The 15918-nt window shown below is 37.0% G+C and overlaps 1 protein-coding gene across 2 annotated transcripts in view; it reads left to right on the plus strand.

Moving 5' to 3' along the window:
- ROR2 (receptor tyrosine kinase like orphan receptor 2) overlaps nt 1–15918 on the plus strand; it is a 144045-nt gene that overhangs the window by 22513 nt on the left and 105614 nt on the right. The window contains exon 1 of one of the 2 annotated variants that reach the window (XM_010399985.4): nt 6263–6338. The exons of the other annotated variant lie outside the window; for it this stretch is intronic. Coding sequence (XP_010398287.2) covers nt 6326–6338 — 13 coding nt within the window. The 5' untranslated portion in view covers nt 6263–6325. Of the gene's footprint in view, nt 1–6262; nt 6339–15918 lie in introns of those variants that run through there. 2 annotated transcript variants of the gene reach the window in all.

Raw genomic sequence — 15918 nt, forward strand, 5'->3', positions numbered from 1 at the left:
AAACTTAATGTAGGTAGCTTTTCTAATTTTTTAAATCCATGATTATTACCTATTGTATTTTAAACTCTAGATTATTTTATATTTTACATTCTTCTGAATTAAAAATATTCTGCTTTGAAGGTGTTTTAAACAGAATTTTTAGCAAGTTTCATTTAGTTCAGAGCAAATGTAATGGACCTTTAATTCTTGCCTTTATTGACCTTTGATTTTATGTAAACCCTGTAGCAAAAGTTAGCATAAATTGGCTCAAGAAAGTTATACATCTAAGTCGCTTGGCTGGTCCCACTGATTAAGTTCAAACATCAGGCTTGGAATTGTGATAATTTATCTGAACAAGAGCCATAAGGTTTATCTTTAACCGGAGTGAAAAAATGTTATCTTTGACAACAAAGCAAACAAAGTATCAAAGATTTTCCTAAACAAAAAGAATCAAAGCGTGCCTTGATCTGTTTATGTAATCGAATGAAAACTAATTAATCCCCATTTTCTTATGTTCCTAAGTATTTACAGTTGGTTAACAGTATTGGGAGTAGGATTGTTTTTATTGACTTGTCAAGGCAAAGAGCAGTTCTCTTATTCTTTTTGTTTTCTTAAGGACAACTCAAATGTGGAAAGGCTGTGATCAAAAGAGATTTCCATTCAGCACCAGGCTAAAGTTTGGCTTGCCAAATACCGAAGTTACTTTATCTTGGAACGCAGTACAAGTAATGCTGCACATGTAAGGAATGGTGAGCCATGTCTTCTATTCCTTACTTGGATACAAAGACTGCATGAGCAATGAATGTGTCCCAACCTGACCAGGCTGTCTGACATGACTCAACGTTGCTCTGTTTGTTCAGCTAGCTGCTCTGTCTAGTGTGCAAATGAGGGACCACCTGTACAGGACGTGTGGCTTGCCATTTTTTATCCAGGAGGAAGAAGACCTTTAGACAGGACACGTGCAACTCAAAAACAGGAGCTCCTTGTTCCCATCTCTGCTGCCTGGAGGGGGTTTCTGTCTCCCGTGTCAACAGTGTATGGTGTCAGTTTATCTGTCTGTTGCATTATTCATAAGACGTGCATGCTCCTTCCTGTGGCTAATGCATTTCATCTTTTGTTGCAGAGGCAGCATACAGCCCTAAGCATATTAGCCACATGCTTTAAGGACGTGAGGCTCTAATCCTCTTGAGCCTTAGAAAAAGGATTTAGTTTTCTCTAGTGATTCACATATATATTGTTGGAAAAATACAACTCAAAATACAGTTGTATAAGAGACATTTACTTTATTGATTAGGGAATTACTAAGTTAGGGAATTAACTGAATTTCTTCTCCTGGCCCTGCATCACAGTAGGAAAGTGTTGTATGAGTGTTAGCATGAGTAGACTCTAAACCCACTTTTTTTGTAAGCACAAAACTACTTCATGAGCATTGCTTCTGAGATGGATTAAGAATTTATGAATTTCAAATCTATATTTTAAAAATTCTTGTTATGCAGAAATAGAAGTATGGATGCATTGTTTGCAAAAATCAGAGCTCCTGTGTAAATCTGATGCCCAGTATAACCATAAAAACATTCTGGTGTAGACCAGAAAAGGATTAGTAGCACAATGTGTATACATGATTGTGAGCAGCCATTGCATTTTCAGCATGTGACCTGCTGAAAGTATGGCTTGTTCATGTGCTCCAGACTGGAGTGTTTTTGTGGAATAATGCCCAGGATCACAACATACTCTACTCCTATACAAGTTCATAAAGAACTGATAAGTTTAATTCTTAATTCCATTGTGTTTGGTTTTGTTGTGGTTTGGTATTTCAGGATTCTTTTTGGGGAACTTTTTGTTGGGTTTTTATTTATTTATTTATTTATTTTTGCAGACACCAAGGCAATTGTTTAAGGCTGTTCTGACTTTGACCAGGTATTTTCAAAATCTGTTCCTTAGAGTCTTTCTCTGAGTCTTGTAGCTATCGTGATGTATTTTTATCAATTTGACTGTGTCTAAACTGAGTATGAAACAGCACAGTATCTTTAAATTAGAACTAGTGGATGCTGTCTCCTCTGTAGAGAAACAGCTTTCCAGAAAGAGGAAGAGATGTCAGAAGAGGACATTTCTGTTCCTTCTGAAAACTCAGTCTACAAAACAGATGTACGGTCAGTATTCTCCTCCAGAATAGTGAGTTCTAACAAGAAGTTAGAGTTTCACGTTCAGGGTTTCAGCATGGAGGATGAAAAACAGAGCCCAAAAATTTCACTTAATTTAATATGTTGCTACAACTACTGGCACTTCATTTAAAGTCAGAGGAAGAGTGACTCATTGTAATGGATTTTGATTCAAACCCATTGGTCTGGGAAAGTTATATATAGCAAGTATTCCTATTCTCTGAAATGGGATTTCTTTCTTTTTTCTTTTTTTCTTTTTTTTTTCCTTCAGTGGCAGAAGCCTTGCTCACTGAAAGGATGTGCATCTGCACAGTGAGCCATCATCTCTGGAGGTATTTAAAAGACATGTAGATGTGGCACTTAGGGACATAGTTTAGTAGTGGGCTTGGCAGTGATGGGTTAACAGTTGGACTCAGTGACCTTGAAGGTCTTTTCCTACTTTAGTGATTCAGTGACTCCAAGATACATTAGTATTATAAGAAAAATATGTGTATCTTTTGATTTGTCAGTGGTGTGGTACTGGAAAATTATGTATGTTTTCTACTGGTGGTGTTGAGCTGATTTCTCAAATGATGATACTTGTAGCAGAAGTAATATTTAGACCTATATTTTATCTATTTATTTTGTAGTATTTTTTGTTAAGTACCAAATAAGAGTTGATGATCCTGAAAAATAATTGGTCCTGGAACATACTCGTTATGTAAAACAATGAAGATTTCAATAATAGGCTCTAGCAACTGATGAGGCAGACTAAAGCTTGGTTTTGCAGCTGATTTGGCCAAAACTCAGATTGAATGAGAGCAGTATTTCTGAATGAAATCAGAATTCTGCTTATGCATTAGTTATTCAACCTCTAATTTAACCCTTACAGAAGCCTAGAGTTTTGAAATGAAGTATGTTACCCAAAGAAAAACAAGTTATGGAGAGAAATTATGTGTAGTAGAGCACAACTATGTTTGCTGGGGCTGGGCCAAGTAAAAAGTTAGATGCATGTCAGAACTGATTAAAGAATTCCGTATTATAAGGGTATGGTATTTTAGGATGATGATGGAAGGATGGGAAAACCATGAAAAGAATGCAGTTGGACAGAGCATTGTTTTGTTTTAATCAATTCTAAGTCTAAAGAAAAACAGAATTGCAGCAGGATTAAAATAACTTTTTTTTTTTTAAAAAAGACATGCTTTCAAGTTAGTATAATTTAAACTCAAACTATCTTAAAATTATACGGTATAGTATTTATTTGCCTCTTACATGAGAATAGCATGGTAGTAGAGATGATGGGGATGGATGGGGGAAATCTGGGGACCATCTGAAAGCAAATGTTAATTTTTTTTGTAATTATGCGTTCTCTTAATAATAAAAGACTTTAATATTCCTGTATGTAAAATGAAAACAGCTGTCAGAAATAAATGTCTCTTTAAAAGAAGCCATGAGTAGCATTATTCAAAACATACTTTTCATAGGAAAATTAGAAGAACTAGCATTGACCTATGATTACAATAGAGGTGTTACCTTTGATTTGACATCTGCATTCAATTCTTTCATCCTGGGGATTTTTTCCCTAGCAAATTATTCCTTTTTTTAATACTTGTTCCTCAAATACAGGCTACAGCTAGCATAAAGCAAAACAAAACAACAAAAATAACCAAAACCAAATTAAAAAAAATTAAAAATTAAAGCATTTTTATTTACTACTAAAAAGGCCGCATTTAATGCCAATCATTCCAAAGGGTTGCAACCAAACTTCAGCCTAAGTTCAGAATTAAAAGTTTCTACAGGTGCTTTTCGCTGAATAGGGAAGCATAGTTAACCATCCTAGGAAGAGCATGTATTTCTGTGTAAATTAGAACACTATGGAAAGCAGAAAACAAATCAGGATGGCTTAAGTGTATTTTTGAATATTTTCTTACTAGCTAAGACAGTCAGGGTACTCAATTCTGTCAAGTTTAGTGCTTTCAAAAATTAGTCAAGAGGTTCATGTCAGCCCATGTAATTTTTTGTTCTATTTTTGTATACTTTGAAGACTCTGCTCTGTGTCTGTTCCTCTGTAACAGAACAGTTTCTTGCGTTCACTCATTTGCTGCACTCTGTTTTTCTTACTTTCAGTATTGTCTCAGTGAATCCAATATCTGAATGCAACTTTCTGCTCATGATCACTTGGAAAAACGTTTTCCAAATACAACCCATTCGTGTTCCTTCTCACTGTAAGTTTGAGGGTTTCAGAAGGAAATTGTATTGGTTATACAAGGACTTAGGATTTTACTTTCCTTGCTGTATAAATCCACATGTTTATTCATTTTATGTGATAAGGAGTCTCCAGCCTGTTGCAGGGTTGAGCTCTGCACCTACATTGCCACGTTGAGACAAAATGTCGTGGTTTCAGAAGCTGTTGCTGGCAGCTGTGCACCAGGCACAGGTACTGCTCGCTGCTGATGTGTGGCCAAAAGCTTGCTATCTTTTCATGTAGAGTGATTATGGCATTTCTAAGAAGGCAGCTGCTGTTGGAGGAGAATGGCTAACACATCTTCCCTGTGAATAGATATCTTCAGATATCTTCAGGTAATTCATCAAATGATGCCACTGAAATACAGTTTTCAGGTGTTCTCTGAGCTGCTTCTTTAATGGACCACATGAACAAGGCAGACTGGTGCACTGTGGTGTTGTTGCTACAAGTTGTTGTTATTACAGGGAATAAGTTGTGGATTAGAGGGCCAGCCAAATACAGCTCTGCCCAAAGCCTGCAGAAAGCAGTGTTTTAAAGGAGGTTTCTTCAAAACTTGTTTCACTCCAAATATTAGAGGGGGCAAAGTGATGGGAAGAAAACAGGATCGGGAACATTTGTGCTTTATTTCATTAACAAACTCTTATGTAAATTAAAAACAAATCTGTAGGGGCTGCAATGCTGTTAGTATTAATTCTTAGACCCACTTGAATATCACAGTCCATGTTTCTTTAATAAAGAATTTCACATCTCATTTTTAAATTAGTATGACTCCTATGATTTTGGAAACCACCAGCAAAATTTCTGTCATACACTTATATCCTGCATTCTGCTTTGAAATGTTCCTTTGGCAGGATTTTAAATACAACAGGAAATGGAGTTAGAAGGTACATTCCTGGAAAACTCTATTACGGCTTGCAAGCTATTTGAGAATGGGTCTGGGAAAAGGGATTTATAAAACTCCTGCAGCTTGCAGGCAGTTGCCAGTATCAACTGAAAAGTGAACAACTCAGTATTCTTGGGATATAGGAGTTGAAGTCTGATCTGGAAACTTGATAGTATACAAAATGTATATATAATAGTATATGTCATATATATGTATATATGATATAATAATGTATATATGATGGTGTACAAACATTTGTGTCTTTGTTTTAAATGCTCTCTGAAGTGGAGGTAAAAACATATTTATGATCATCTACGTATACAATAATTTTAAATTACGTTGAAAACTTTTATTGAAACTGAAGTGCCATGGACATCATGATATATTCATGATAAACCATGATATATTAAGATCTTTTCTTAAATAAAATCATCAACCTGATTTTGAACCTATTTTGTGATAACAATGTGTGCTGTTTTTCCATACAGTGTTCATCTACATAATTTTTTTTTTTTGGTGGCACAAAACTAGGTACTTGGCAAAAATTATTTTCTTTCATGATGTAACTTTTTATTTTAAGTAGAGATTCTGTCATTGTAAAAGCTTCAATAAGATTTTTGCACACAGAGTATTTGCAGCTTTAGAATTTTTTTTTTTCTTAATTTTGCAGATTCTTCTTTTCAAAATATCAAACTGCTTTTTTCTAACCGTGTCTACCTATCACATTTTTCCATGTAAGCATGGAAGATCATAAGAATATTTTTACCTCCACATTGTTCATAATTGAGAGGACATGCCAACGTGATACAAATACTTCATCATGTATGTAATGAAATCAACTTGTAATTGCTGTACATGTCTGAAGGTAGAGAAGACATTTTTGGAGGCTGGCTGTGGGGGATGGTGACTTTTTATTTTCTCTCAGCCTCATCACTTTCTTCATGGATGTGGGTGCTTCTGTTGGATGATGGTGTCCTAGCAAAATTTTAAGCATTACTTTTGTCTGCAGGATTGCAGGAGAGAGAGAGTATCCATGTGGGTGAGCAAGAGGTTGTACAGCTCAACACATGTAGCTGGCACATGTACGATATTGGTAAGATCACGCAGATAAAAAATTACTGTCCCCAGCCTCTATCTCTTGGGTGTTTCTCCTTAGATAGTAACTTGACCTCCCAATTTCACATCTTTTCACAGCTTTTGTAAACTATGGGAAATTGACTTTGTTCATGGTAGTTTTACTGCCATGTAACCGTGTGGGGTTGCAGGCAGCAGTTGTAAACTTTCTAAGACTCTAAATGATAACTGTTTTATCACAGCTATGGATTTGGGGTGCAAGTACTGCATTTGTTTTTTGCAATATTACCTGTGCAACCGTAAGAGTGTGATTTTCCAAGCAGACTATGGACAGAGAAGGAACAGGCAATACACATTAAAATGAAAGCACAAAATTTTCAGGAAAAAGAAATACAATGGGAAAAAAAACCCCAACAAAATACCCCAAACCCACAGAACCCCCCAACCATATTTTCTGGGCTTAGATAGCATATTGGTTAGTCTTCATTTTTAAGCTGGTTTAAAGAATTTCTAAAAGAGAAGATAATGTGATTCACTCTCTAAGTAAGTGGGGCTTGTTTGGGTCTTTTTTCTTTGGTTGCCTTTTTTTGAACAATGCGTTTATGTTTTCCATTATTGCACTAGAATTGACTTTTTTGGCCCAGTCAGAGATTTCTAAGTGTGTTTCTCACTGCCAACAATCAAGGCTTCTTTCTTCTGCCAAATGAATCATTAAGGCAGTAAAAAACCCCCAACCAAACTTTCTTTGCTTCTAATCCAGCAATTTCTCAACAAATAAGGGTAATACCAGATTAATGTAATTGTAATATTTCTTTCCCAGTTGACCAAGGATTTGAAAAGGCAGCAGATAGAAATTTTTATTAAGAAACAGCAAAACAGACTTAATACTGGACAGTTCTTTTTTCAGAAACAGTTACAGTAATATGTAAGTAGTAGGATGGGAGAATTAAAAATAATCGGGATGTTCAAGAACATTTCCTTCCTGATTATTCTTGAGAATGAATGTTCAGCAATTTTTGGTTCAAGCTTGCTGGTTTTAGCCATTGCTCCCTTTTGCTTTAAATCCAGCATTTCATCTGTCTACTGTAAACACTATTTTTTGTGCATCTTGTCTGGTGTGGTGACGTTTCAAGTACAAATATCCAGTTGTTCATTGTTGATGGATTTGATCAGGGATAAGTCTCAGAAAGTAGCTTCATCAGCTTGTTGGCTGTTGTGCCACTGATTAAGCTGCCTGTCTGGTGTCTAGCCTTTAGGCAAAACTGAGAGGTAAAGCAAGGTGGTAAAGCAAGCAAAGAAAATGGTCACCCTCACTTGGAAGCTCTCATCATTTCTGCAGTGTTTCTGCTAAGTATTTTCTACAGCATTCCCATAAAAGACAAAATCATATCGTATGTGTGAAACAGTTTCTACTCATGGGTAAGAGAGGGTGAAATCTGAGTTTTCCATGTCTTTGATGTGTTAATCTGATAATGCTTTGTTAGCCTAGTGAGATATCATTTGCCATCTCCTCACTTTTTCTAACTTCACACTTCTGGACTGTGTAATATCACTTTTATGTAAGTAGCCAATATACTAATTCTTTTTCTACTGACAGACTCTGAAAGTAAAGGAGACTAAAGAGCAGGAGCAGTAAGTTGGTGCTTTGCATTTTGGACCAAGCATATACTGAACACAGTGTGTTCTGCCACATAATAAATGAAGAAAAAGACTCATGGAATTCTGCTCAGCAGCAAAACCTTCATCCATGATTCTGTAATGCGAGTTTACTGAACAGAGGTGGAAAAAGTAGTTCTACTTCTCACTGTGATATCTAGCCCTGCATCTCCCTTACCTTGAAAAATATTAATTGGTAAAGCAGTGTCACTTTGAAAAAAATGAACCAAGATTTTAAGTGCCCGCTTGTCTTATTTTAGGCTTCTGTAAATCGCTATGGCTGTATATAAATGGATAATGTACTTTGAGATGGATTGGTCTGAAAAGATTTTCATAAATTTAATAGTGTGTACAAATTTTTGTAAATTAGAACTGAAATTTGAAAGAAATAATCTTGCTTAGAATTTTGTATTGTCATTATGCATTGTTAATTTATGGGACTAAAGATGTGTTTCAGTTAACAGTGTAGATGGTAGAGTTAGGAGTTTTTTCATTCCCAACATTCTGTATTTTGGAAAATTACATTCATTAGGATGATCTCAGAACAGACCTGCGGCTGCATCAAGTTTCTTCAGAAATAATTATGACTTTCATTTTTGCACTTGTCCCGTGAAACTTTAGCATGTTTTTAGTGGGCTTTTGTGATGGTTTTCACAGCAGAAAGGTTACTGGCCCACTTCTTCCTGTGTCCATTGCAATTTTCCTCTGTTTCAGCTTGGGTTGCCTATGGATGTAAAATAAATTGCCTATCAGAAAGTAGGAAAGGGTGGCTTGTATACTGCATTTGGCATAGTCCAGGCAATGTTTTCCCTGGGGAAAAAGAAATAATCTCTTTAATGTAATTTTAAGTGGCATCTCTGGTCTTATTACTTTGGGAGACAAAATGAAAGTCAATTTGTCAGAGGTGATTTATAGTCTGAGCTCTTTCAGAAAGCAATTACTCCAAGGAGCGTGTGGCTAAAGAGCAGGGCAGTGCTGATGATGTGCTGAGGATGCTTTTTGACGTGGCTTGAGGCTGCTGTGCTCTAGTGCATAAATTGTGGTTCCATGAGCAATTCTACTTTGCTCTTGTTGAGAAGAAGTACTTTTACTTGATTAGCAAAAAAAGCCTGTGCATGTCAATGGAAACTTTGTAGATGCTGTTCAGAATGCAGAGAGCATTTCTCCAATAAACTGTTTTCAGATTTATTACCTTAGCAGATTTTAATTATCTCAGGATTAGGAAGGTAACTAAATGCATTTGTGCAACAGACACTTTCTTTAGTAGAGTTCTTTTACAAAGAGAGCTCTTTCAACATGTAGGAGGGAGGGAAAACATAAATTGTAATTTAGCTCTGGATGTATTTGAAGTGGCTGTCATATTTTATTTTATTCCAGGAAAGAAAAAATAGATAGTGTACTGTACTTGAAATGGTTCAGATTTAGTTGGTACTAACTGAAACTTCCCCAGTGCCTCAAATAATTAAATTGTTAGGGGCAGGAACACACTAATATGAACAGGGTGAAGTTGGGACTGCATGGAAGCGTAGGAATGTGCATTAGTTTATATATTAATCTTTCCATATAAACAAAGACTGTTGGTATTTTAAAGTCTCTGCTTTCCTGATAAGGAAGCATGCTGATTCTGTTCTTGATTCTGTACAACATCACACACCCAAAAAGTCCAGCATTTGGATGTTGAGTTATTGCAAAGCTGATATGCTTTATCACAAATGCTTGTGCTGAAAAAACTCACAGGTGTGCTCTAGTAAGTCTGTATAGGACTTTTTAATAGACTAGATTTATATTAAGATATGAAAACCCTAAATACATGTTCCCATTTCTAAAGGTACTAAATGCCTAATACGGTAAAACTAATTACATGTGTGATGTTCGTAAACCTAAATTGTAATTGTAAAAGTCATATTGACAATAGATACTATGGGAGTGACTGTGTAGCAAATTTGATCACATTGTGTGATATCCTAAATATTGTGTGATATTTCTTTTGCTAATTTTTGTTCATGTATTTCAAAGGTAAGAAGCCTGCTTAAATGCAGCAACTGTCTGTCAGTCTGTTCAAGGATTCCATTGAAAGTAATACAAGTGAGTCCTCAACAAGTTTGGTGGCCACAGATCTGGCTATTGCTTGGATATATTTTTCCCCAGGTGCACCAAATATTATGCAGACCATCACCAGCTTTCATTTAAAGTCTACTCTGTAACTATAGCCGGAGGCAGTTCCACGCTGCCTGAAATAATGCACTCCAGACTGGTCAGGGAAAAAAACCCAAACCAACCAACCAACAAAAAAAACCCCAAAACCCAACCAACCAACCAACCAAACGGAAAAACCCCCAACACACAAAAAGCACCAAACAAATAAAAACCAAAAAAAAACCACCAAAGCCCCCCACTCCCAACCAAGGGGTTTATGCTCCTTTTGACATTTATAATTTGAATGTGGAATGTTTTATTCAGAAATGTCTTTAAGTAAACAACTAAACCTTTTATAGTGAGATTGAAGTCTCAGAAACTGTCTCAGTGCTAGTTAAACAAAGAAGCCACCAGCTACAAACCAGACGTGAGAGACTCAAAATAGAATCTCAGTGTGATGATGGTGGACTTAGTCATTGGTAGCAGCAGTTACTGCTACTTACAGGAGGTATGAAGTGCTTGTGTATTTTGCAGGGTCTGCCCATTGTCCTTGGTGCATAAACCTGTGCAATCCACTTATTCTGTCCACCAAGGCCTTTGTGTCTGATCCTCCCATTCCTCCATATTTAGGGAACACCCTGTGCCCTTAGGTTATCCTCAATGGTGAGTTTTTGTCCCTGTTTTCTTTCCCCAGCATCCACCAGCTTTGAACTCCAGCAGTTTGGGCTACATTCTTACCATAAAGTAGAGAAGATCTGTTTGAAGCTTGGACATCAGTCTGCAGTTTCCTGGGGAGCATGTTTTCTGCCATGGTTTTGGTCCGTGGGTCTAACTGTGGTGGTGCAGTAGTATGATGTGGAGGAGGAGTATGTAGCAAGGCATGTTCCCAGGCTTAGCTTTGATGTGGTCAGCCTCTTTGGGGGTCAGAAGAGAAGTTGCAGATACATGGACATGACCACTGCTGTTTCATTGGTCCTCAGGGCCATCAAACCGTCTCTGTCCTTTTCTGCTCAGAAAGATCCAATGCCTGTTCAGTTAGAATATATTTGGTACACCCTATACGTGTTTCCACTGACTTCCAAATTTCAGCTCTCAAATTTCTTTCCCTTGCTGTCTCCTCCTTGTGTATAACACCTTGTGCCTTCCTCCTGAAAATGTCGTAACTCCCTAGTTTGTCATACTATCACTCCATGTCTTTTTATATCTCCTGTTTACCTGTCCCTACATCTAGGCTCCCTTGCACACCGAGTCTGTTGGTGTATCCTCTCACTTTGCTCTGCTGAAACCATGTTCACCCTCTCCAATATTTTCAGAATCCTGAGAGGTGAGTCATTTGGCCTATTGCAATATTCCATTTCTTGAGAACATGAGTGGAGGTGGACTCCTGCTTCAACCTGCTTCTTTGGAGTGGGTTAAAATACAGGCAGCCTATGTGCATCTTGTGAAGTAGCTGATGGTGGTTTCTGTTTTGGTAGAGACCAGTCTGTTGCAGTTTAGCTGTGCAGATGAATTTTGCTTCCAACAAGTAAACCAAGTTAAAGCTGCAGTTTGCTGTGCCAGTTCTTGGACTTGGCAGTGGGGACAAAACTGAGTGTACTCTGAGGATGCTGGTCCTAGTCTTCACATACATCTGTATTACATGTGTCAGACAAGCAATGAAGGCAGTCCCTTTCCCTCTTGGTATCAGTCCCAACATCCTAATTCGTAACCAACTTATTTGGCGTATTGAGGTGCTGGTCTCCAGAGTTTCTGAAATAGCATGCTACAAAGAAAGTGCTCTTTTCTGGGAGCAGCTGTACATATGGTTATGCTATTAGAAAGTCAAGATAATTTTAAAACTGAATAGCTATATTGTAGGCAAGCTTGTTAAACAAAATAAACATGTTTGTGGGTTTCTCTAATTAATTTCTGTAGTGATACTAGTGCAAATCTGAGGAAAAAACAAATTTTCACTTGTCAGTGCTTTAGTGGTTTATAATCTACAGTTGTAATTGAGAAGTCACATGTCTAGCTTTTTGCCTCCAAAGTTAACCCCTTTATTTTCATGTGTTTGCTTGAACAGGATTTATGCCTGATTAAGTTACTGTCTTTTATCATAATTAAAGAAAAATGTTGTGGAGGGAGAACTAAAACCCCTGTTCAATGGAAAACAGATTGTTGTGCCTGCAATAAAACAAAAGGGACCCTGTCACACAAAGTGCCTTTCTTTCTCCCCGTCAGAATAATCAGCAGTCGGAAAGATTTATCTGCTGTGAGAATGATTCAACTGTCCAGACTAATGGTGTGTGGGGGGAGGAAACACGTTTAAGCTTTTCAGAAAGGAAGCAACTTGTTTCAGAGTTTGCTTGAGATCACAAGAATGGCAGCTTTAGCAACACTGCTTATAATCTGTATTTGTAAACTATCTTGCCTGTTTGCAGTTCATGCCAAAAATGGAGCAGTAGATTTTAACAATCTCTCTCTTCAGGACTGTAAGTGAATTACTGTATACAGTGTGCCCTTGATTTATAAAAGGTTTCTTCTTGTGGTGCCTTAGAGTCTCATTTTTAAACAACATAGCGTGCTTGCAGAATTTTTCATTTTTTAATGTATACTCCTGGCAGAGAAAACTCCACTGTTGCTGTCAGCTTTCACCTATTTGAAGTTACTTTCAGGCAGTAACATACCAGATAAAAATTTATAAGAGAACCTTAAAAAGTGAAGAGAAAATGCAAGCTAATCACTGTTGGATTATTCCATCTTTCTAGCAAAATAGTATATTTCAACAAATTATAATAGAACTTCTGTGGTTGATCATATTTTTAATAGTAATTTAGAAAAACCTTGTGTCCTGCTGTTTCTAAAAGTTTGAAGTAAGTTTCTAACTTGCTTAAAGTTTGAAAAAATTTGTTCAAAGACAGACTTTCCAAGTATCAAATCAGGGACGAGCTGAGTAAATTACAGATTCCAAAGTCTTTTTGTATGCAGATTGGCTGCATTCTTTGTACTTATACTATCTGGAAATTTAAATAGAAGTAAATACACCTCTTACGCATTTTCTCTCACTAGATATATCTATTGTATTTGATAGAGATGCATTCTGGCCCAGGCCATAGAGGGTTGTTGGTCTGTATCAGGGCTTTATCAGCTCCAAATGCTGTGAGGACAACTACACACTATCTCAACACAGTATGAGCTAATTTACTATTAGAAATCACAGGTTGAGTCCAAGAGCATATTGCAAACATTACCTTAAAATTCCTCTAAGAAACAGTGACCTCTGTTTCTACTCATGAATGCGCAAGCCTGGATTGTCATGTGGGCTTTCATTTTTGAAAGTCTGAAGTACGAGTAGTACAAGGCTAATTGTGAGGACCACTGTTGATATTCTTTTCTTGGTTATTCCCCTTTGTACTGTTATAGGTGTTTGGTACACATCTGACAGCAGGATATTCCAGTTCATAACTCATTTACAGATCAGAAAGTTTTCTCCAAACAAGCATGAGTGAGACAGATTAGATATTGTTTTTTCAGTATTTTCAAAGCTTTATCTTCAGCTTCAGAGAAAAGACATTCAGTCTTTTCTTCCTGTAGCAAAAGTAGCAAATTATTAGTAGTTTATATTCAATTTGGTCCTGGGAGTTTATATGGCAGAGTCTTGTTTGTATGCAAGATGGACTGATCTGATTGATCATGTAATGATTTAACTCCTCTGCCATCTTAGCTCCTGGAAGCTTAGTATCAGGGATGGTTCTTTCTTCCTCAAGCAATTACACCCTACACTTGTAATTCTGTCATCCACCTGAGGTGATTTTATCTTCCTTATGGTTCATCTTTCATCTGGCTTCCTGACAAGGCAACAATTACAATATCTGCTATGCTGATGGCGGTGATAGATTTTCTGTCACTATGTCAGCATTTTGCTCGTCTTCATTCTTGATTTTTATACAGGGAGGAAGTACTTCAGTTTTATGATTGGGTTCCAATTCAAGTTTACAGAGCAGGAAAATAAACTGAGCAGATTGGCTTGGAAATCATTAAGGCAATAACCCTGGAATGCAGTGATGCCTCTTACGAAGTTGCTCAGAATAAACCATAATTAGTATCAAAATGAGAAGATTTAAACAACCTGTTCTTAAGTTCTGACATTTTAAAAAGTTGGTGCATTGATTTATTTTTTCTTGTCAACTTGCTCTTTAAGGATTTACAGATCTGAATGGTCATTAGATTTTTATAAGAGTTCTGTCATTAAAGAATACTTCTTTCCCCATCACATGCACAATCTTAGTATCCATATGCAGTTTTCATTAATGGAGAATGACAGGTGATAAGTCAACATTAGTTCTCAATTTGACTGAAAGATTCAATGATATCATTATTTTTATTATTATTTTGATATTCGATCATGACATTATTTTAAAGCTCATCTGTTCCACATTTAAGAGAGCTTGTGTACTATTTATGAGATATTAACTTGGGAGTTGCAATGGAAATATCTGTGTTTCTCTTCTTATGATTTAATTGAAAAGCAGGTCTCCATCAACATCAAAGGAACTCTGAGCCACAGAGGGCCACTCTGAGTAATATTGGGATATATCTGGTTGTAATTGTTCAGCAATAAAAGATAATATCTTGCTGGTAACGTTTATCATGATGTGTTTGAATTAAGGCTCCAGGATTTTTTGTTAACTGTGTTTTCTCAGTCGCTGTTGTGATCCCATGCAATAAAATAAGTCAGTTTTGGGAGAAGAAACCGTCTCTGGCTTATCTTTGGCTGAATGTGTAAACACAGAAATTGCCTAAATAAAAAGAAGAAAAAGAAAAGAGGGAGCCTCATCTTGTTCTGGGGTGGGTAGGAGGACAACTGGCCTCTTTCCCCTGTAGGTCAGGAGTATTTGACATGGAAATGAGGTAATTGGAATTTCATTTGGACTTGTCATAATAAGCATGAAAAAATTGCTATCCTGTTAAACCTTTTGCTTAGAGGTGAATGAGTTTCTGGAAGGAGGTAGATAGAAAACTAAGTCTTATTCCCTCTTTTTCTCCTGCTGTATCCCTTGTTAACTGGTTCCCAGGCCCAAGTAGATTGATTTGCTTGTGAGCAAAGGGAATAAGGTTGTCTTTTTCCCCAAGATGTTCTGCTAGTGACTGGGATGTGTTTTCTCTCCCACGGGCCTTGGGATTCCACAGTTCACCTATAAACCTAAGTTTCAGCTGTTCATCATCAGAAGTGGAAAAAACGCATGTCTTCACTAGCTCTTTGCTTCAGAGAGTGGAATTATTTCTGGTAAGACATAATCGGCTTCAGCCGCTGCCCAGCTTTGAGGGGCTACAGAAGCCAAGGCTAGACAAGCCTGAGTGTTAGAGGTGAGGCACAACTTTAGCACTGGTGGCCATGTGCAGCAGCATCTCTGCCTGATGACAGCAGTAATGTGGTTGTACATGGTTTTAGAACTGGACAGAGTCTGAAGAAAGTGGGGGCTTAAGGTTGGATTTCTTGTGTATGTTCTTACACTGGCATCATTCTTTTATGGCATAACTACTGTAATGGTAGTAGCTTAGTAACCTTCATCTTCACCACATTGATGAGACATCTACAAATGTATGGACAGTAAATATAGAGATGACTTAAAAAAACCCGAACTCTGCTTATGTTTGCAATGCATAGCCAGTCTGCAGAGTTAATTTTTTGGTTAAGAAGGGAATTGTGCCTTTAAACTGTCTAGCACAGACTCTGTGGTTTGGAAACTTGTAGTTTGAACTACATGGTGCTATCAGATGTAAGCAGACAAAATGATAAGTAATGGATTCATCTTGGGGGAGGAAAG

This window comes from Corvus cornix, chromosome Z (assembly GCF_000738735.6).
Source record: "Corvus cornix cornix isolate S_Up_H32 chromosome Z, ASM73873v5, whole genome shotgun sequence".
Classification (NCBI taxonomy): Eukaryota; Metazoa; Chordata; class Aves; order Passeriformes; family Corvidae; genus Corvus; species Corvus cornix.